This window comes from Rattus rattus, chromosome 7, assembly GCF_011064425.1.
Source record: "Rattus rattus isolate New Zealand chromosome 7, Rrattus_CSIRO_v1, whole genome shotgun sequence".
NCBI classification, from domain to species: Eukaryota; Metazoa; Chordata; class Mammalia; order Rodentia; family Muridae; genus Rattus; species Rattus rattus.
The window spans coordinates 37,881,894-37,904,208 of NC_046160.1; the positions used below are offsets into that span (position 1 = coordinate 37,881,894).

The following is a 22,315-nucleotide window of genomic DNA, read 5'->3' on the forward strand; positions in this document are numbered from 1 at the left end:
AAAAAATCAGCATCTATGTAACCCTAGCACTTGGTAGGCAGAGACAGGACATCACTATTAGTTCAAAGCCAATCTGGGCTACATAGCCAAAGCCTGACTCAAAACTAAACACACAAGCTGTTCACATGCATGCACATGTACGTGCACACACACACACACACACACAATTATCTATTCCCATAAAAAATGTTTTGCAACCCAAATTCTTTTTTTTTTTTTTTTTTTTTTTTTTTTTTTTGGGCTGGGGACCGAACCCAGGGCCTTTCCCTTGCTGGTGAGCGCCTGACCCCCTGTGGTTTTTCCCACACCCCGGCGCAAATTCTTTAGCTCAAATATTTATTGTCCAAAACAAACTGAAAAACATATGGTATAGAAAACACGTCAATGAATTATTTATAAATATGTAAATGTACTAAATTCTCACATCTCCAATGAAAAAAAAAAAAAAAAAAAAAAAAACCGAGAACTTGTATTACATGAACCTAAGATATTTATTACAGTTACAGCCAATTTAAAAGTGAAGGGTTGGGATGAACACCACTTTTGTACCTAAATATAGGAGACTATAAAAAAAAAAAATGGAGCTTCTCCTTCATGTGTGTTTAAGACAAATTCCTATTAAGCTGACTAAGAGGAAAGGAACAAAGGTTTCTGATCAGACTCTGAGAAAGCGGTTAGGGCTCCCTTCTGTCTGCACGAACATTATGGTAGCCATAAGGGGAAGGCCAAAGTCAATCCTGACAGGCAGTAAGTGGAAGCCCAACAGACTGCACATCTAATTACAGCCTCTGATCGATCCCTCAATGGATTAAAGAAACTGGCATGTGTTTCCCATGCTACTATGTTCTTCAACTGTTTCCAAGTTCCTAAAACAAAGAGGAACGATTTACTGATCCACAAAAACCTGAACATAGTGTAGCGATTTTAAAACCACTAAGCCTGCTTTACATTATCTGTAGGGAATAATATCTGACATAACATAAAATTAAAACCCAAAGGGCCAAGATGTACAGCGCACTGTCAGACGTTGAATACAGACGTACACGTACATGCATACTGCATATCCATGACACATTATCTTTGGAAAGATGAATCCTGACTGATCTAGAACTAACTTTGTAAACCAGGCTGCCTAGAGCTTACAGAGATGCTCCTGCCCCTGCCTGCCAAGAACTAGAATTATAGACCTGTGTCACCTGGTCAAGTAAGTGATTTTTTTTTTCTTTTTTTGCAGTTTGCCTTTGTTTTTTTAATCTATCAATTTTGTGCAATATAACCTGTAAGACTATGTTTTAGTGCAAATAACCTGGGGGGGTTGGGGATTTAGCTCAGTGGTAGAGCGCTTGCCTAGCACAAGGCCCTGGGTTCGGTCCCCAGCTCCAAAAAAAAGAAAAAAAAATAATAACCTGGAAATTATATCAAAACATGTATTTTTTCCAAAACAATACTCAATTTCCAAACCACCGAAGTCAATTTTTACCAAGAACAATCATGATGGTTCCGGTGTAGCACTAACAGCATGATGTATCTGCTAAGGAGCAGAGGAGAGCAGACATCTACTGCAGTGCAGAAGCTCTTCCCCTGCAGTGCATTCTTAAGTAAATTCTACAGACTCAGAACCGCAGAATTCCATCAGAACCCCTTTATTAGTATACCCTGCCACTGCTGGTTTATGTACTAGAATTCTAACCAAAGTCGGACACATAATCAGAAGAAAAAGAAAACACTACAGGAAGTGAAAGACGATAATTAACAGGTCAGAGGAATATAATAGCATTAAGAGGTTCATTCCTAAAATAACCATCAAGTCAGAAACTATTAACTAGTATTAAATACCAAAACACAACACAATTTATCCTCAAAAAAAATTTCACAATATGAGAATGTTTATGATTAGGTAGGTCTTGGTTTTTGAAAGAACAATATTCACTATGTATAACCTCATGGATCAGCACAGGCTTACTATTGATGAATACCTGTTCTATCTGTACTCCATAACCTTTAAATCCTGCATTGTCCCACGAGGTGTTCCGGTATATGTCATCAACTCGGTCAATTAACTCTATCTGTGGATATAAAAGGTGAAGTTATGTAGAACTCTACCACTCTTTGCAATATAACAAAACCTACTAGAATAGACGTCTAGAGGAGAAAAATGCAAGATTATGAAAACTGGTGTTGAGAAACCAATCTTTATCACTGAGATGTATCAAGAAGCTATCCCTAGAGCCAAACTTAAAACACTGATACAAGAAAGAATGTTTCTTGTCTACATAACCTCAGGCTTTAAAATGCTGTCATCCCAGTCAACTGTGAAAATAAGAAGTCACTGATTTACCAAAACTCTAGAAAGTAGCTGCTCTTCATTCTGTGTCGTGAGTGGCTAAAGTGTGGCCCTAGAACAGGTAAAATGGTGGTAACTGCCTTTTATTTCTTTCATCTTTTTGCATGGGGTAGGGAACACGTGTATGTAATATGTACATTTTTCACATGTATGAGAACATGTGTGTGCATAATTACTACATAGCGTAATTACTACATCAGAAAAATAAACTACTTATCAACAACAACAAAAAAACCTACTTATCTTTTCTCAAAGATATGTAACCCATTTCAAAAAAATGGGTTAGCTGGCTGCTGCAGCCATGAAAGAACAGTTCTTTGCTTTAAGTAGTAATGAGAAATGCACTTTGAAAAAGTGAACCTCACAGTATGCTCACATTCATGGTATACAATAAGAAGTAGAATACAAGGAGTCCTTTAATACAAACCCCAGATAGGGATTTTTTAAGAAAGACTCTCTTGCTTATGAAGAAGAATTACAATGACTCCCACTATTCTCCTAATAAATTCATCCATGACAGAGGAAAGAAGCTGAGGGAGAGTTGGAAGAAAATGGAGAGTGGGAAAGCAGGCAACAAGAAAGCTGTCTTTGCTGCATCAGGCTGCTGGTCGTGAATAGCTGCCCTTCTTCTATTCCCTCAATGACAACATTTTAATCAGTGCCAAGCTACCAAGATGAATGGGGTCAAACTGAGAGAAGAAACAACTCCAGAGAAAATCATTTCCTTGACTTTAAAATTTTAGTAGCAGATGCTAAAAGTTTCATGTCGGGCTGGGATACAGCTCAGTGCAAGGCACTTGCTCACAGACATGAGGTCCTGAGGTCCCCAGAAGGCTATTAAACTTCTTTAATCTTTGCTTCCTATCTCTGCCCTAGGGTTAACTGTGGCGATGAGTGTCTCACTTATTTCATATTCTATCCTAAGATCATCTCGGTAACGTGACAATAACAAACACCCATGGGATAGATACAATCAGAAAAACACACAAGTTCTCATAAATATATAGTTTTATTCTGAAATATAAATCTATGCATGTGACACTAATGTTTGTAAAGAGTTCACTTGCATGAAGAAGGTGCATTATAAATGCTTCCCCAATTTATTATGTAGAAAAGCCTAACGTATAGAAAATAGTCATTTAAAAAAACACTTTTAATTTTGAAACTATATCTTCTGTATAGAAATGTAAGATCCAGTAAATGGCCCTCAAAATAACAGGAAATTAACAATACCTGGAGCAGGCCTGGTGTAAGTTGTAAATTACTGCAGCCTCCTCTTTTTTTTTTTTTATATTTATTTATTGTATATAAGTACACTGTAGCTGTCTTCAGACACACCAGAAGAGGGCATATGCTCTCATTACAGATGGTTGTGAGCCACCATGTGGTTGCTGGGAATTGAACTCAGGACCTCTAGAAGAGCAGTCAGGGCTCTTAACCTCTGAGACCTCTCCAGGCCCAGCCTCCTCTTAATAGAATAAATTTACCCACATAGATGACTTGCTAGATTAACCTGTATATCATCAAATACTTACTAAGTAATTTGTAGTAGTGCTCTCTTCTCCTCGGCCCATGTACTTATAAAATCGATGATCTGCCACCACCAGTAATTTACAAGTATTCTTCAAGGGGTTAGGTTCAGCTCGCCTCTTCACTCGACGGACAGACTCTAATATGAATGTGTATGCACTATTAAATTAAAATTCATCAAAACGAGGAAGGATTTTTTATAGTAACACTTAGTTCTAATTTTTTTCTGAAACAAACATTATTTAAGCTTAATATTATTAAAGGTTATCCTTTTCTTTTCCAGGGGCAAGGTTGGAGACAGGGTCTCTTGCAGACTTGGCTGATCTCAAATTCCCTATGCATTCAAGGTTGTCCTTCAACTTCTGATCCTACTGCCTCTACCTCCCAAGTACGAAGATAATAGTCATATATCATAACATCTGTCCTTAATGGTATCTTTAATAATAATAATAATAATAATAATAATAATAATAATAATAATAATAATAAAATCTGGAAAAAGATAGAAAGTAAAAAGTAATATAAGGTTAAAATTGTTGAATCCAAAACCAATGGGGCTTGGTATATCCAAGACCCCAGTTTCAACCCACTACCACAAAAGGAAAGAATCTTTCATATATGTTTAATATAGTAAAATAATCATCACTAGACAATGAAGCCACTGACCATTTTCTTCTATAATTCTATGAATTAATCAAAAATAAAGTTAAAAAAATAAAATTAAAAAGAAAGATCAAGGTAATTGTACACTAAAACTTAAGGAACACTGGGCCAAGTATGACGGCACAGGTAACCCAGCACAGAAAGCTGATACAAGAGGACGGAGAGCTGAAGGCCACTGTGCGCTGTAGAGCCCACCTTGTTTAAAATAATCAAAATATAAGCGACCCAGGGTACTTGGAGGCATCTTTAAGATCATCAACATAGGGCTGCAATCTTCTCAGCTCCCTGATACAAACAGGCTATTTAATGTTTACCTATACTCATAAGCAAACGTAAGTATGGAGTATGTAGACATACACACATACCCATCTGAACACCTATAAGTAGGTATATACAAAAACATAATCCTAGACACACTCATATACACTGGATTAGCCACTCTGTCAACCTGACACAAGCTAGAGAATCATGGGAAGAGGAAAGTTCAATTGAAAAATGCTTCCATGACACAGGCTTGTAGCCAAGTCTGTGGGACTTTTTTTTTAAACTAACAATTTATATGGGAGGACCCAGCCCACTGTGAGTAGTGTCGCCCCTACGAAGGTGGTCTTGGGTTGTATTAAAAAAAAAAAACAAAAAACCAGAGCTAAAGCCAGGCATGGTATCACATGCCTTCAATCCCAGCACTCAAGAGGTAGAGACAGGTGATCTCTAGATTCAAGACCAGCTTGGTCTACAGAGCAAGGACAGCCAAAGCTACCCAGAGAAACCACAACTTGAACAACAAGCAAACAAAAGAATAAGCTGAGGGAGCCGGAAGAGCAAACCAGTAAGTAGTGACCCATTCTTAAGTCCTGGCCTGACTTGTCTTTCTAATGGACGGTAAGCCATAATGTGAAATAAAATCTTCTTACACGATTGCTTTTGATCTTGATGTGTGTCACAGCAAGAGAAAGGACAAGCACACTAAGACACTCACACTTGCCAGTCAGGGAGCCTCACTAAAGCAAGCAGAAGCAAAGTCACCATCATTCCTTTTTAATAAATTGCATACATACAGTGCTACAAACAAATGTATCCTTATAATAGAAAACTTAAAAGATTACTTTGTCTTTGTTAACAGAATACTTATCTAATTGTTTAAGAATTTATTATCAATATCCTAAAATGTTAATGATGCTCTTCAAGATCTCCACAAATACTGACAGCAAGCCTAACGTGGTAGCTATGCCTGCAGTCCCACCTACTCGAGAGTTGGAGGCAGGACCCTTGAGCCATGCAGTTCAAGCCAGCCTGAGACATTATCAAGACCTTGCCTCTGGTAGCTGGAGAGATGGCTCAGCAGTTAAGAGCACCCGACTGCTCTTCCAGAGGTCATGAGTTCAATTCCCAGCAACCACATGTTGGCTCACAACCATCTGTAAAGAGATCTGATGCCCTCTTCTGGTGTATCTGAAGACAGCAGTGTACTTATATATAATAAATGAATAAATCTTAAAAAAAAAAAAAAAGACCTCACCTCTTTAAAAACATAAAAACAAAAATAACAAAGACAGAAGAATACCATCCCAACAGGTTTTTGTTATAAATGACCCCAAATAGATGTGTCCATGACTGACGGCCTGTGAGTATTTCGAACACTGCAGAGCTCTCTTGCCACCTGACTAATCTCTTACAAACTCTCAAGACCACTTTTCAGACACAGCACTTTACTGTTTTGAAGGTCTACAAAGTACAGAATTCCCCTAGACCATGTCCCCGTCTCCCTCCTTAGTCTCCTTCAAGACAACTAGGTTGCATCTCTTATATTCTAGTGTTTTCAATTACTACTTAACAGGAAAGAATTAAGAATTTCTGTAACAAAACTACATTTTCCGACCAAGCGCTTGAGTTATTCAATAACCATGCTATTTTTACCAATTAACAAGCACCTTGCTGGAACAGTATGATGTGCCTATGCCATGCCTGCAATATATTTGTGAGTCTTACCTTCAGATGGCTCTCTGTCTATGAGCCCTTTTGGAAGCAACTCTTCACTATCTGCATTTAAATAACCACATACTTTTGGAGACTGCAAACGTGAAAAATCCTTGATATCTTCAGACTTATACACCAGCATCCTTTTATCTTTAGTATCATTAACAAACCTCCAAAGTGGCTAAAAAGGAAAACACAGATGACAAAATAAAAAACAAAAAAACCAAGAATTTCTAACATGAAATAAAATTCTTAAAACACTCTTTGTTCTTAGATAATATTGTTTCTTAGAGAATAAATTACTTGTTTTATCTTACAATTTATACACTGCAAATAAATTTATTTTATGCATATTCCTGTATAAGCTAGTAAAGAAAAGTCTATCCTTTTCCATAGACCTATTTAAAATGTTTCTGCAATTCCTACTCTACTCCAGTGCTACAGATGTCACTGCAGAGACAACAGGTGACGTTCCTATGTATGTGGTGTGTACGGTTCATCTCCCTTTACCATTCAGGCACTCAGCCTCTTTGACATGATAGGTTTTACATACAGCAAAAACTTTCTTTTATAAGAGATGATTGAAAACTCCTAACGATATGCCTAAACCTTCTATTGATTTCCAGAACAGCAGCCCTTTGTTTGTTCTAATCCATGATGTCAACCCCCTGCACTACAGAAAAAATGATGCTGTAAGAGTCTGCATTTATAACACCGGGCCAGGTCCACAGTAAATACAGCCCATGTGCTCCAAGTCAAAGGGCTGTTCCCATTTTTACAAAGCCAAGGTTTCTTTAGATATATTGGACTCAGCTGTGAAGAATGTAAAAATGGATTTTAGACATAAAGTTATGATGTATAAGAAAATGAATGAGTAAGCCACCACTTCATGCCCATTAGGACATCGGACTGTAGAGAAATGAACCCTCACACAAGCTGCTGAGAACGCTGAAGCTAACACAGGCAAAATGGCCTCCTACAGAGCCACAAGAAGATTGAATCTCAAAAACAAAATGAAACAACGCAACAATGAAGACCTAAGACTGGTCACCCAAACCATCCCAATTAAATGTATCCACTCAAAAGTGTGCTCAACACTGTTCATGCTAGACATTTCTATTTCAAGAAATTAAAGCACAATGATTGATCATCAAAAAGAACTGGCTAAACAATGGTCTACTCAGGAGGCTTCACTAAAAAAATTTCATTCAGCTATATATTTATTAACCTGGAAAGATAGGCATAATTATATTGTTAGTTGAAAAACATATGATGACAAACTATGTATTTTCTGAACCCAGTTTTGCAGGAAGAACAGTATGGCTAGCCGTACTTGGTGTGCATAGCAATGAGTGTATGTCAAGCACTTAGCGAGCATGCAGAGACCCTGGGCTCAATTACTAGCACCACAGACAAGGCATGGTGGCATAATTGCAGCATTTAGGATTAGGTTTCGTAAAGCACCCTTGGGTCTCTCTACGCAGCTCAAACTGGCTCAGAGCTCACTATGTAGCCCAGGTTGGCTTGACCTTACAATGATCCTCCTGCCTCTGTCTTCCTGGGGGCTAAGCAGAGAACTCAAGGCAATCTTCTTGCCTGAGCCTCCCAAGAGGGACTACAGGGCTGACCCGCTATACTTAATTAAAGAACTTATAACAACCAAGAAGCTCTGTAACAACCAGACAGACAGCTGCTGAGAGAAAAACAACTCCAAAGGAAGGCAGACAGGAAAAGAGGCAGAAGATGTGGAGTTCAGGGCCAACCTTAGCTACATAGCCAGTTAAGAGGCCAGCATGGCTTATAAGAGACTCTCTCTCAAACTCATGCCCACAAATACAACGCTCTTACACACAGACTTACCTCTATGTTATATTCTGCCCCATCGGTGTTGATTCTTACCGTGACATCATCATCTCCTATGTGGGCTAGAACCCTAGAGTCAGGCTCACCTTGGGAGGAAAAAGGTGGTTTTATTATCAAAAATATTTGCTTCAGGGCCAGCAAAATGAATCGGCAGGCCTAAAGGCCCTTGTCACCAAAACTGATGACTTGAACTAGATTCCTGGAACCCACACATGGAGAGCATCAACTCCCATAGGTTATCTTCTGATCTCCATATGTGTATAGGATGCATACACACACTCCAATACATAAATACAAAAGAAAGATTACCAAATAATAACCTACTCATGTGGGGCTGGAGAGATGGATCAATGGTTAAGAGCCCTGACTGCTCTTCCAGAGGTCCTGAGTTCAATTCCCAGCAACCACATAGTGGCTCACAACCATTTGTAATGAGATCAGGCGCCCTCTTCTGGTGTGTCTGGAGACAGCTACAGTGTACTCATATACATAAAAAAAGTAATTAAAAAAAAACCTACTCATGGTTGATAATAAAAAATAAATCAGATAGCCCCTTCATCAGCATAGCCTTTCCCTTGTTAGACAGAGAGCTCTGCAAACAAGAAACACAATCCTGAAAAGGCCCAGTACCTCAGTCTTCCCAAGAGGAAGAGCAGGTCAGGTAACGTGACATTCACCCACTTCCCTTCGGAATTTAACCCAAACGTGTTTAGGAAAGAAGCAAGAGACTACAATCTCTGCTGTCAGGCAACTGAGACAGGAGGACTGTGGGTCAGCCTAGGCTACCTAGTGAGACCCTGTCTCCAAAAGAAAAAAAAACTAAGGAAAGTTGGCTGAGCATGGTGGCATACACCTTAATTCCAGCACTTGGGAGGCAGGCAGATGCCTGAGTTCTAGGCCAGCCTGTCTACAGAATGAGTTCCAGGACAGCCAGGGCTACACAGAAAAACCCTATCTCAATAAAATAAAATAAAAGTCAAATAAAATAAAAGGAAATGCCATTTCCTTTTCCTTATTAGAACAAAGTAAAAACCAAACTCAGGCAGATGCATCACTTCACACCTCGGGCTTGGGCTACTTTAAGAGGTATGAAAGGAGGGAGGAAGCGAGGGAAGAAGGGACGGAAGGTGGCAGGAAGGCTAGGTAAACAACATGCTAAACAGTATCTACTTCCTCCTATTCGGCTGTTTCTTCTCCCAAGCTTACACAGCTCAGATAAAACTATGTAGCCGACTATGACACCCCTTTCCCTACACACTCCCCAAATGAAAAAGAAAAAAAGACTGTAATTAAATTAAAGCTGGAGACCTACCATGGTCTGAACCTAAAAATGCCTCCTAACTTCACCAAGGAATTGAGCCTCTGTGAAGTCACAGCTGAATAGGCTAACTAGAGGTGGAATCTACTTGGGAAAGGTAGGCTGCGGGGCAAGCCGTTGAGGGATGTGCCTTGTCCCTTTGCCCCTCTCTTTTCCCCATGCTTCCTGGCCTGTGAGGTGAACTCTGCCAGGGTTTATCTCGAGTCAGATCCACTCCTCTCTCCTTGGTTTATGTCAGATTTTTCCGTCACTGCAGTAAGTAGCAAGATAAAGTACGTCAGCCCAGATGCATCACAGAACACCCTCTCCATACTCACCAACCACATGTCCGCTGAAGAAGTCCTGCCACTTCACGCTGTACTCGCTTTCCTCTTTCCCATCCACCACCACGACTCGCAAGTTCTGTGAAAAGCGTTCTGTACTTGATGTCAAGTATAATTTAAAATGCCTGGAGAAAGAATGCATTCACAGTTTAAAGACTCTTTAAGATCTACAAGAAATGAGATGCCCCAGCTCCGAAAAAAAAGAAAAGAAAAAAAAAAAAAAAGAAATGAGATGAATAATATCCACTAGCATTTTTCCCCCAGATTTATAATATGCGAACTTTGCCAGCACACACCCTAAGCTTAGGATGACACAAAGAAGACTGGCATGGCCTTTGCACAGGATGTTGTGCAAATCTGTGAAACATTCCATATTTTCTCTCAGAAAAAAGAAGATTTATTCCACTGCTGTGTGTCTGTGTGTGGGCGTGTATACCCACGAGTGAGTGCCCAGGGAGGCCAGAAGAGTGTGTTGGCTCCCTTGAAGTCGTTACAGGTAGTTGTGAGCTATCCAACATGCGTGCTGGGAAAACTCCAGTCTCCTGTAAAAGCGGCAAGTACTTTAACCACCAAGTCACCTCTCCAGACCCACAGCAGCCAACAACTTATAGGTACATACAGCATTATTCTTCCTGTAAAGACAAATGCACTAATTTGGTTTAGTTATAAAACCTGTGCAGAACTCATTTTCAAAATCTTTAAAGGAGGCATGGGGGCCGGCAAGATAGCTATAGGTAAAAGTGCCTGTTCCCAAGCCTGAAATCTGAGTTCAATCTGTGGGATCTACATAATGGAAAGAGAGAAATAATTCCCTTACGTTAAACTCTGACCTCCACATATATGCCATGGCATGTGTGCCCACAAATGCACAGACACATAAAGAGAGAGAAGCTATGAGGCAGACCTGTGACTGCTTGAGAGTCCACCCAACTGTTTTTCTTGTAGCACCTGAGGCCCACTTGAAAGGACTGACAGAGGTTATTTCCCTTAGCACTGTGTGAACACAGGGACAGCTTGCAGCCAAGTGGTTTCTTTTACAGCACAGCTCTCTGGTGTCACCAAGCATTCCCTGCCTCCACTCTGAAGGCTGCTTGAGCTTCAGGCACGTGCTGTCTAATTTTGAAAGAGTAAGATTATTCCCTGCATTTCTGAGTATTGTGTAATCTATTTTTTGCAAAAAGTACTGTTATACTAAGTGATTGTGCGTATTCTAGTTTAAAGAATGTACTTTAAAAAAAAACCTTCACATTCTGTATGGGGCAGGGGGGACAGCAAGCTCATTAACTAATGCTTGGGGAATGAGGGTAAAAGCTTATGCATTTATCTTTTCTGGAAACTGATTAATGAGGAAACACATGTGGACAGTTGAAGGCTGAAGTTGGGGTCCTGCTTATCTCAGAAACTCACCAGTAAAGATTGTTAAATGCCATTAATTACATCTACCTGCTCCTCAGACAACATGTGCATTATCTCTACTTCATAAAAGTAAAAGTGGAGGAGGCTCAGAAGTTACACCCTCACGTCACACAGCCCAGAAACCATGAAACTCAACAATGGGCTTGCGTGATCAAAAACCCCAGGATTTGTACTGTACCCACAATCCCCAGCAATCCACCCGATGTCCTACGGAGGTCTTCCTACTGTATGGTTACTGAAACGCCGCTGCCGTATCCAGTGTAAAGTGCCCATGGCTTCTCAGTAAGACCTGCCTGCAAACAGGAATGCATACTTACTCCTGGGGAGACTGATACAAAGCTTCTAAATGCAGATATTAGATTTACATATCCAGTTCTTTATAGGGCTTAAGTTTAAGACATGTTCATTCTACAATAAAAACTAGGGGTGGTGAGCCAGACTTTGTCAATATTTACAGAGACCTCTCAATGTGCCCACAAATACCAAAGGCAAAGCAAGACATGTTATTCATCTCAGCCATAGGAACAAATATTGTCAGCTATGGTGTTGAAAATATGAAATGTTACTTCCCTGTGGGTCTGCATAAATCTTTAAACTGCCAGGAAGAAATCCAGACTGGGACTGTCTCCAGGGCAACAAGTATTTTTAACATTTTGAGCATACAAGGTAATTTTAGTTTTGCTTAGGTATATTTTGATGGTCAGAGAGACACAATACACCATTTCATAAACCCTTGGCAAATTTCCTCTGCTATCCACAACTGGGTCCTCCTACACTAGGCATTAACGTTAAAGTTCTTTCCACTTTGGTTATAATGGAACTTTGAGAAGAAAAGCATCCCTCTTACAAATGCCCTATTCAGTATTAAAGATCCCATGAGCTGTAATAGTGTCTCTAATGTTCTTCCCAGGAAAGTCCCAGCAACTGCATTCTGGGTTTTCTACATTAGCAATCTGCTGTAGGATTGGGGAGACTGGCTCAGTGGATAGAGCACTTCACATGGCAATGTGAGGACCAACATTTTTTAAAAAGTGGCTGGTGAGGGCTGATGCCTAATACTGTCCTTTGAGCTGCTCCATATATCTGTAGCACCATGCATACATCCATATTCATACACATGAACACACACAACTTTCACTAGTAATGGTAAAATTTATGCTTTTTAAATTTTCTGATCTTAACACTGAGCCTTATAAAACCTCCAGACAGGTCTTTGCAGCTTTTCATCACTTTCGAATAGGCGTTGACTTATCAAATAGGAAACAAAACTCAGAAGGCAAATCAAATTTTAAGCGAGTTTCCTTCTTCACGGTACAATCCCTTCAGTACTCACTGCACACTTTTCAGCCTCTGAAGGTCACCCCAGACCTACTGTAGTCTGCTTTAAGTTCTTTGTCTTCCACTACTATTTGAAAATGAGAATCTTAGCCTGGTCATGGTGGTGCATGCCTATAGCCCCAGTATAGCCCTGGCCACCCTTGAATTCCCTGTGGAAACCATGATGGCCCCCACCTCACCCTCTGCCTCCAAGTGCTGGGATTAAGAGTGTACCACAATGCTTATATTAACATTTCCTTAATGAACTAATGTCATCTGTGAAACTCAAGAGAGAAATACACAAATCCACAGAAGTATCTGCCCCACCCAAGGTAAGGGCTCCACAAGCCATCTCTAATTTAAGAGAGAAAACTCAATGTTCAGTTCTTGCTTGTACCTCCTCCCCTGTTCCTACATACTGAAACCATTTTACTACCTTTATTTAATGTGTGTATGTGTGGGCACACACCAGCCACAGTGCACATATGCAGGGAGTCTCTCCTACCATGAAGGTGCAGGGGGTGGAGCTCAGGTTGTCCTATCTGTGCACAAACAGCTTTCTACTGTGGGCATCCTACCTAGCTTCTATGCGCCACGGGCATGTGCCTTGATAGGAAACAACCACGAAGAGAATGTGAGAATTGGAGATAAGCTATGTCAAGTGCCTGGTAAACAATACACTCAATTTTGAGAATGATTGGAAGCTAGATAGTCAATATTATACTATCTATAATCACTATTTTACTATCTGCATATAAATTCTAAAAGTCATTTAAAATAACATGAATATGGCAACTAGAAAAACTATTAAAAACTTCTTGCACAAAATATATATGCCAACAATTGACTGATTTCTTTTTGTTTTTAAAGATCTATTTATTTATTATTATTTATTATATACACAATGCTCTGTATATATGTCAGAAGAGGGCACCAGATCTCATTATAGATGGTTGTGAGCCATTTGTGGTTGCTGGGAATTGAACTCAGGGCCTCTGGAAGAGCAATCAGTGCTCTTAACCACTCTTAACCACTGAACCATCTCTCCATCCCAAAATATGTAGCCCAGGCTGGCCTTGAACTCGTGATCCTCCTGCCTCTGCCTCCTTCAGCAAATCCTACCAGCGTGCACCACCACAACCGGTAACCGATTTTTTTTTTAACTTTTTTTTTAAAAATTTTTATTTATCTAATGTATATTACAGTGCTCTTAACCACTGATCCATCTCTCCAGCTCGGCAACCGATTTCTTTTTTTTTTTTTTTTTTTTTTTTTTTTTCCAGAGCTGGGGACCAAACCCAGGGCCTTTTGCTTGCTAGGCAAGCGCTCTACCACTGAGCTAAATCCCCAACCCCCGGTAACCAATTTTCTTCTTTTTTTTTTTTTTTTTTTTTTTTTTTTTTTTGGGGACCCAACCCAGGGCCTTCCGCTTGCTGGCAAGCGCTCTACCACCAATTTTCTTAATGTCCTGAGCAATACTACAATTCAGTAGCCAAAAGGATAACCTCAAATAGAAAAAACTGTTGAAAGCCTGTGAAAGCAAAATCCACAGAAAACAAATGAAATGATGTTCATTTGAAATGTAAATCAAACTCTGAGATATTTGCCCATGGAGAAAATGAAAGCTACATGCTGGGAAAAAAACTAGTGCACAAAGCTGTGGACATAGCACAGCTGGCAGAGTGTCTGCCTGGCAGGCACAAGGCCCTGGGCACCCCAGTACCACAGAACCAGGTGCAGAGGCACATGCCTGTAATCCTAGTGCCTGAGAGGCAGGCGATTTCTGCAGGTTAAAGGTTAGTACGGCCTACACAGTGAGTTCTAGACAGAGAGGGCTACACAGCAAGACATTGTCTCAAAAATAAATAAAATATCTGGTTAAATTTAAAACACTATTTTTTTAGGGAGTAATAACAAGACAAATTCTATACATGTTCATATCAGATGAAAATTTATTTTGTTATTGAATGAACTCATTAAGATAGTGAGGGGATGGGATTGGGGATTTAACTCAGTGGTAGAGCGCTTGCCTAGCAAGCACAAGGCCCTGGGTTCGGTCCCCAGTTCTGGAGGGAAAAAAAAAAAGATAGTGAGGGGATGCTGCTGCTGCTGCTGCTGCTGCTGCTGCTGCTGCTGCTGCTGCTGCTGCTGCTGCGGCGTGTGTGTGTGTGTGTGTGTGTGTGTGTGTGTGTGTGTTTTAATCTGTGCAAAAACTATGCACTGAAGGGGCATCAAGATGGCTCAGTAGGCAAGGTTCTTGCTGCCAAGCCTAATGGCCCTGCACAGTTGAAGGTCAGAACCAACTCCTGCAAATTGTCCTCTGATCTCAACACATGCGCTAGAGCATAGCTGGAGCAGAAATGTCCCCACCACCAAAAAAATAGTTAAATAGTTAAAAATATCTTAATGCACTAAAAATAAAGTTCTTTAGAAGTTTACAAAAAGAAAACCTCTTTGAATCTGGGAAGCTTAGGAAATGAAAATTTAACTATACTTCCTTCAGATTTTGTTGTTGTTTGGTTTGTTTTTTGTGGGTGTAAGGCAGATACCGGGATAAAACACAGGACCTTGTGTATGTTAGAAAAGCATTCTACACACTAAACTATATCCCTGTTTCTCTGTGACAATTTGGTTTTTAAATCAGATGCATTTATTACTAAAACAGGCACTTACGAATCTTTGCACTTCATCTGGGCCAAGTGCTCTGTATTACCAAGAAACCAATCCCACAAGATAGACGCCTACCATCACCAGCCCAGATGAGAACAATAATTCAGAAGGGTGAGCCTACACCCAGGCATCTTCCGGTAAGAATCAGAGTAATGACAACTGATAAGGATTCCTATGGAGCACCCCAACGAACAAGAACTGAGACAACAACCAGGAGAACCACACCTTGCCTAGGACAGCTTAATCATAAATATCTCTTTTCCATGACCCAGTTTTTTCCTCTGCTTAGACTTAAACCTCATGCTGGAACTTGGTCTCTCATACTAGAAGATGAACTGGAGGGTCCCTGGCATGGCCCTCCTCCCTGATGTGTGAGCCTCACCACTGGAGTACTAAGTGGACTGAGCCTAGCCTCTTAGGGCTGCTTGAGCTGGGGCTTTGCCCTAAAAAACACTGGTTACTTGTATGTTTATTTTTATTTGAAAAAAATCTTACCCCTGAATTAAAAAAGAAAAAGCCCATTTATATTCTCCTACTGCTTTTTTCCCCTGAGACAGAGTTTGTTTGTGTACTGCTGGTTGTCCTAGAACTCGCTCTGTACACCAGGCTGGCCATGAACTCACAGAGATGCCTAACTCTGTCTCTAAGCACTAGGATTAAAGGTGCGGGCCGCCACCACCAGACTACTCTTGATGCTTTTTAAGATTTTATGTATTCTTTCTTATGTATGCATGTTTGCACCTGATACGGCTGCTGAGAATTGAACTGGATACCCTGCAAGAACACTACCAGAGCCATCTCTCCAGTCCCATCTTACTGCTTTTTTTTTTTTTAAAGATTTATTCATTTATTATATATAAGTACACCGTAGCTGTCTTCAGATACACCAGAAGAGGGCATCAGATCTCTTTACAGATGGTTGTGAGTCACCATGTGGTTGCTGGGAATTGAACTCAGGACCTCTGGAAGAGCAGTCGGGTGCTCTTAACCACTGAGCCGTCTCTCCAGCCCCCTTACTGCTTTTTTTAACTGTCATGAAGACCAACTGTCAGTTCAGATCCAGCACCTACATGGAGTGGCTCACAAGTTCCTGTAACTGCAGTTCTAATTCTTCTGCTTCCCTCGGGCACATACGCTTCCTTCCCTAGCACACACCAATGCACCGATACCACACAGACACAAACATAAATAGTAAAAATAGAGACTTTTTAAAAACTTTTCAAATAGGTGCTCGAGAGATAGCTCAGCAGTTAAAAACACTGGCTGCTCTTCTAGAGGATCCAGGTTGGATTCTCAGCATCTACATCACCGCTCACAAACCTCTGTAACTGTAGTCCAGGCCCAGGGACTACAATGCCCTCTCTGCTGGCCTCTGAGGGCTCTTAACACAAATAGGATATAAAGACAGACATTCAAGCAAAACACTCAGATACCAAACAATGAATGAAAAAACTTTAAAATATAAAGTATTATAAGCATTCAATTAATAAAATTCTTAGAACTTTATAAACATTGTGCTATCAGTAATACTCTTGAGATAATCATTTCCTTTAAAATATTGATAAAAAATAAAATGTTTTAAGTATGGACTTTAAAATAGGCATTAAGGCAGCAAACCACTGAACTGAGAATAGGACCCCCATTGAAGGAATCAGAGAAAGAACTGGAAGAGCTTGAAGGGGCTCGAGACCCCTTATGAACAACAATGCCAAGCAACCAGACCTTCCAGGGACTAAGCCACTACCTAAAGACTATACATGGACTGACCCTGGACTCTGACCTCATAGGTAGCAATGAATATCCTAGTAAGAGCACCAGTGGAAGGGGAAGCCCTTGGTCCTGCTAAGACTGAACCCCCAGTGAACGTGATTGTTGGGGGAGGGCGGCAATGGGGGGGGGGGGAGGGAACACCGGAAAAGAGGGGGGGGGGGAGGGATTAGGGGGATGTTTGCCTGGAAACCGGAAAGGAATAACATTGAAATGTAAATAAGAAATACTCAAGTTAATAAAAAAAAAAAAAAAAAAAAAAAAAAGGCATTAAGGGGTTGGGGATTTAGCTCAGTGACAGAGCGCTTGCCTAGCAAGCGCAAGGCCCTGGGTTCGGTCCCCAGCTCCGAAAAAAAAAGAAAAAAAAATAGGCATTAAACGATATTACAATTACACATAACATGTTATTACATCAAGTACAGCAGATTTAAGATTTCTGTAAATACCCTTTTTCCTGCTTTAGCCAAAACAAAACCCACCCCCACATTGTCCCATGTCATTCTATGTATAATTCTAATTACCTTTTCAAAGCTGAAAAAGTTAGTAGTGTTTCTAAGTGTGTCGCAGACTGTAGATCCCTTTTCCTTATGGAGTGCTGCTGGATATTAGATAAAGAGAGGATATCGTAGTCTGAGAGCAAAGAATCAAGCTTCTCTGAAATAAAAGTAAAAAAGTATTAGTGGCTGGGTAAATAGCTCAGTCATTCAAGAGAATCTGCTGCTCAGTGGTGAGGTCCTGAGTTCAGCACCCACATCAGACAGTTCAAAAAAATCTTTTAACTCCAGTTCCATGGGATCTAAAGCCATCTTCTGGCATCTGTGGGCACCCACATAAACAGCACCACACTCATACACACACACACACACACACACACACACACACACACACACACACACACACACTGTGGGGCAGGGGGATTATGGAGGCTGAAGAGGTAGCTCAGCAGTGATGAGCGCTGGCTGTTCTTCCAGAGGCCCTGGATTCAGACCCCAGCTCTCACATGGCAGCTCGCAACCATCTATAACTGCACTCCCGAGGAGGGGAATGCCCTCCTCTCACCTCCATGGGCACCAGGCATGTACGAGGTATACATACAGGTAAAACATTCATAGAATCAGAAAAGCAAACAAATCTTTAATAAAGGTTATTAGAGGCTGAAGAGCTCGATCAGCAGTTAAGAACACTTGTTGTTACAGAGAAAGAGGACACAGGTTCAGTTTCACATGGCAGCTCACAACTATCCATAAACCCAGTTCCTGGAAATCTGACATCCTCTTCTGACTTCCACTGGCACAAAACACACACAGACACAGACACACACACACACACACACACACACACACACACACACACAGGCAAAACATTCACATATAAAAAGTAAGTAAATAACTTTATAGATAATGAGCACTTAAATCTAATAGTCAACTGTGCCAGACAATAAGCTGAAGTGCTTAATTGCCCAGCACAACAATCACGTATTGTTATAAAAATCTGAACCTGAACTTAATGGAGATGTAAGTTCAGATTCTTAGTACATAAAAGGTCCATATGCTGCCAAGTTAAATAACTAGTGAAGGAAGCACCAGCCACACCTAGAAAGTTAGATTCCTGCAGAACAAATGACCCAGTTTCTCCAGGAAGAAGGGAGGGACAAAGAGTAACAGACTTAAGAATACAGAAATAGCTACACTGTAGAAATCACTCTGAATCATGGCAAACAAGCTAGCTGTGGGAACATACTTAACCATTCAGAGAACTAAGCATGGATTGAAGTTAGAAACTAACAATTTGGTATCTCTAAAGACTACCATATACACTTAAGACTTTAAAATAAAAGACATTTTTAGTGTGCATGTTTAAAGTGTCCAAGATAAAAGTAGCTTACCCAACATTTTCATTGTCAAACTGAGCTAAATCAATCCCTTATCAGTGGCCAGTTAATTAGAAAGAGTAACGAATGTATGTATCAACAGCCTTTGGTTTCTTAGAAACCAAAACCAGGAAAGTAAAGCTTCTGCACAAAGTCCCAAACCCGAGCCTGAGTTCCAGACCAGTTTAGGCTTGTCAGCAAGATCCATCCTCCAAACCCAGAGCTGGGGACAGCGAGCACCACTGCCACTAGTTCCACAACAGACACAACTGCATCCACCTGCTCAGTGGGTGCAGGCCGAGGGGACTGACTGACTCCTCAGAAGGAAACCAACGCCAACTGCTTTACCAGACCAAGTCACCACTCAAGAAAACAAAGATGCACTGCCCCCAGCTGAGAAAAAGCACAAATAAGATTAGAAACTAGACCACTATAGTAAGTACACGCCATTCCTCTTCATGCTCCAACCAACAGACTCCTGGCCTCCTCCAAAAGAAGAACTTTTTGTTTAAGGTTTTTAACTTAAAAAGACTTTCTAGAACAAGGTGGAGACTTTAGTCTCTTTTAAAACAGTCTAAAGGGGGACAGGAGAGATGACTATGTGCTTACCAGCACTTATTGTTCTTGCAGAGGACCCAGGTTCTATTCCCAGCACCAACATGGTGACTCACAACAGTTATGTCCCTCCTGGCCTCCAGAGACAGCAGGCATACATTTGATGCACATATACATATGCAAACACTCACACACATAAAATAAAAATAAGTAATAGCTACCTAAAATATGTGAGTTGATACTTTCCTTTCAACACACAAGGATATTCAAAGCATTCCAATGGACCAGGAATTCCTCACATCAGCAGCAGCCTAGACCAGTGTTTATTGCTAGACAGTAAAAACTTAAACATTTTTAAAAGAAACATCAAAAGTGTCCAATTATTTTATGTCAACCAAAAATTAAGAATAGTTCTATATGGAGCACAGGAGAATACTATATATAGTTATTTTTCCCAGGAACTTAAGCCTCCCAAGTGCTGGGATTATGGGCATTTTTGTTTGTTTGCTTGGGTTTCTGAAACAGGGCCTCATTGTTGCCCAAATTAGTCTCCCATTTCCAGCAATCCTTCTGCCTTAGCCTTGCAAATGCTGGAACTAAAACATGAGCCATCACATGCACCTTTTAAGAGATAGAGACAGAATCGTCTGCAGTCTAGGGTGGGCCGGACAGGCTGTACAGCCCAGCATGCATGACCTCAGTCTCCCGAGCCTACCTCACCTCCCAGGTGCTAGGATCACAGGCCTGCCTGTGCTATCACATTCAGCCTTAAAAATCTTTTTTGGGAGGGTTGAAGAGACAGTTCCGAGGCTAAGTGTAACTGCTGTTCTTATAGATTTCTAGGGTTTAGCTCCCAGTATCCACTTGGTGGCTCACAACTATAACTTTAATCCCTTAGGACCTGGCACCCACCCTCTTCTGACCTCCAAGGACACCAGACACACAAGTGGAGCATAAACATGTATGCAGGCATAGCAATTATACACATAAAATTAAATTAAAACTTAGAAAAAGAACCAACCTAAATACTCCAATCAATGTGTTCATCAACTCGTTCGCCTGCAGCTATGAGCCGGGCACTAAATGAAGTCCAAGAGCTAAAGCACAACAGCAATGGAGCAAAGTTCTTCCCCAACTGAACACTCATTTTACTATAAGACACAAGCATGCACAAGAAAAGGTGCCCAAGCCAGGCCTGGGCCACACCTATGATCCAGGCAAGCCAAAGGCATGTGTTTAGGAGAGTGGGGACTACATAGCAAAGTCCAGGCCAGTGTGATACACTCACAGTGAGACTGTCTCCAAAAGAAGGAAGGAAGGGAATAAAGAGACATAATGGAGGGAGGGAAGGGGAAGAGGAGGGAGGAGGAAATGGGGAAGGAACAGAGAACAGTGTTGTGGATGTTAAAGCAAGATAAAAGTACTGAATAGTTCCTTTTATCGGGGTAGTCGGAAAGAACACCTTACTGTTGCATGACACTTAAGTGAACCTGAGGAAAGCAAGTGTGCAAGGCATGCTGCTACCAGATGAGCGTTAACCAACATTCACTCAAGGTTCTGATTCAACAGCATGGACATGGTGAGTTGATACTGCATCATGCAGCTTAGGGGCACCAATGGAAAACCTTTAAGAAACTTGTCCCTTGGGGTTGGGGATTTAGCTCAGTGGTAGAGCGCTTGCCTAGCAAGCGCAAGGTCCTGGGTTCGGTCCCCAGCTCCGAATAAAAAAAAAAAAAAAAAAAAAAAAAAAACTTGTCCCTTGGTCAACCAACTTGGTCAACAATTCCCAAGCTTTCTCTACTACACGATCTACACAGAACATCCCAAGACTGTAATTCTCCTCCAAATGAAGACAAACAGGCTCAGAGAAGACTAAGTAACGTGCCTACCATCACAAACCTGATGCCACTAGTGTGTAAAAGAACCAAAGGATGAAAGAAAACAAAGCCTAGCGCACACAGCCCTGGGCTTTTAAATTCCATCCAGGCTGAAATGCTTAAGCTTTACTGAAGCAATGCTTTGAACACATGTCGCCCTCCTGAGACTGCCTACCTCAAGCCTACCTCTTTGGTCTTTGACATCCTAGCATTTCAAACAAACATGGCATTTCTTCCCTTGGAAGTTTACAGCCCTTTGTATCTTTTCCTTGACATTTTTGTTTATAACATGTCTTATCACACAGATTAGGAAATGATCAAAAAGGAACCATGTTTTATTCATCACAGCATCTTTTTCTTGTGGCATTTTCTCACAGGGCCCAGGGCTGGTCTTGAACTTCTGATCCTGAATCCCCTTCCAAGTGAAGGCCACCACACCTGGCTCTCATTATAGTATTTTCAGCATGGACGCTCGACCCATCAGGCTCATGTTCACAAAGTACAAGGATCTCAATGGTGAGATGACAATCCAATCCTTTAGCTGTCAACTGCCTTGATACAGGCTGGTACATGAACTCAGTTTCATTTAGATCACAATCTCACCTACTGACTTAGAGACCTAACTTCCATATCATATTTTCATTGTCAGTAACATGGACCAGAGCTCCTCAGAGTGTGGCCCCTACACCAGCAGGGTGAGCAGCTGGGGGCTTGTTGGAAACACAACATTCAGAAATCCTCAATGTGCGGTCCAGCAAGTTATGCTGCCTTCCAGGTGATTCTCATGTGAACCACTGAACAAGTTTGGCAGCATGAGGGCTCCTA

General features: G+C 41.0%; 1 protein-coding gene across 1 annotated transcript in view; it reads right to left on the reverse strand.

The window, feature by feature from the left end:
- Window positions 1–22,315, reverse strand: part of Adam17 (ADAM metallopeptidase domain 17) — a 46,479-nt gene that overhangs the window by 17,079 nt on the left and 7,085 nt on the right. The window contains exons 2-7 of the mRNA XM_032907518.1: window positions 17,710–17,842; window positions 10,013–10,143; window positions 8,375–8,463; window positions 6,527–6,695; window positions 3,880–4,013; window positions 1,977–2,066 (exon numbers count right to left, since the gene is read on the reverse strand). Coding sequence (XP_032763409.1) covers window positions 1,977–2,066; window positions 3,880–4,013; window positions 6,527–6,695; window positions 8,375–8,463; window positions 10,013–10,143; window positions 17,710–17,842 — 746 coding nt within the window. The remainder of the gene's footprint in view (window positions 1–1,976; window positions 2,067–3,879; window positions 4,014–6,526; window positions 6,696–8,374; window positions 8,464–10,012; window positions 10,144–17,709; window positions 17,843–22,315) is intronic.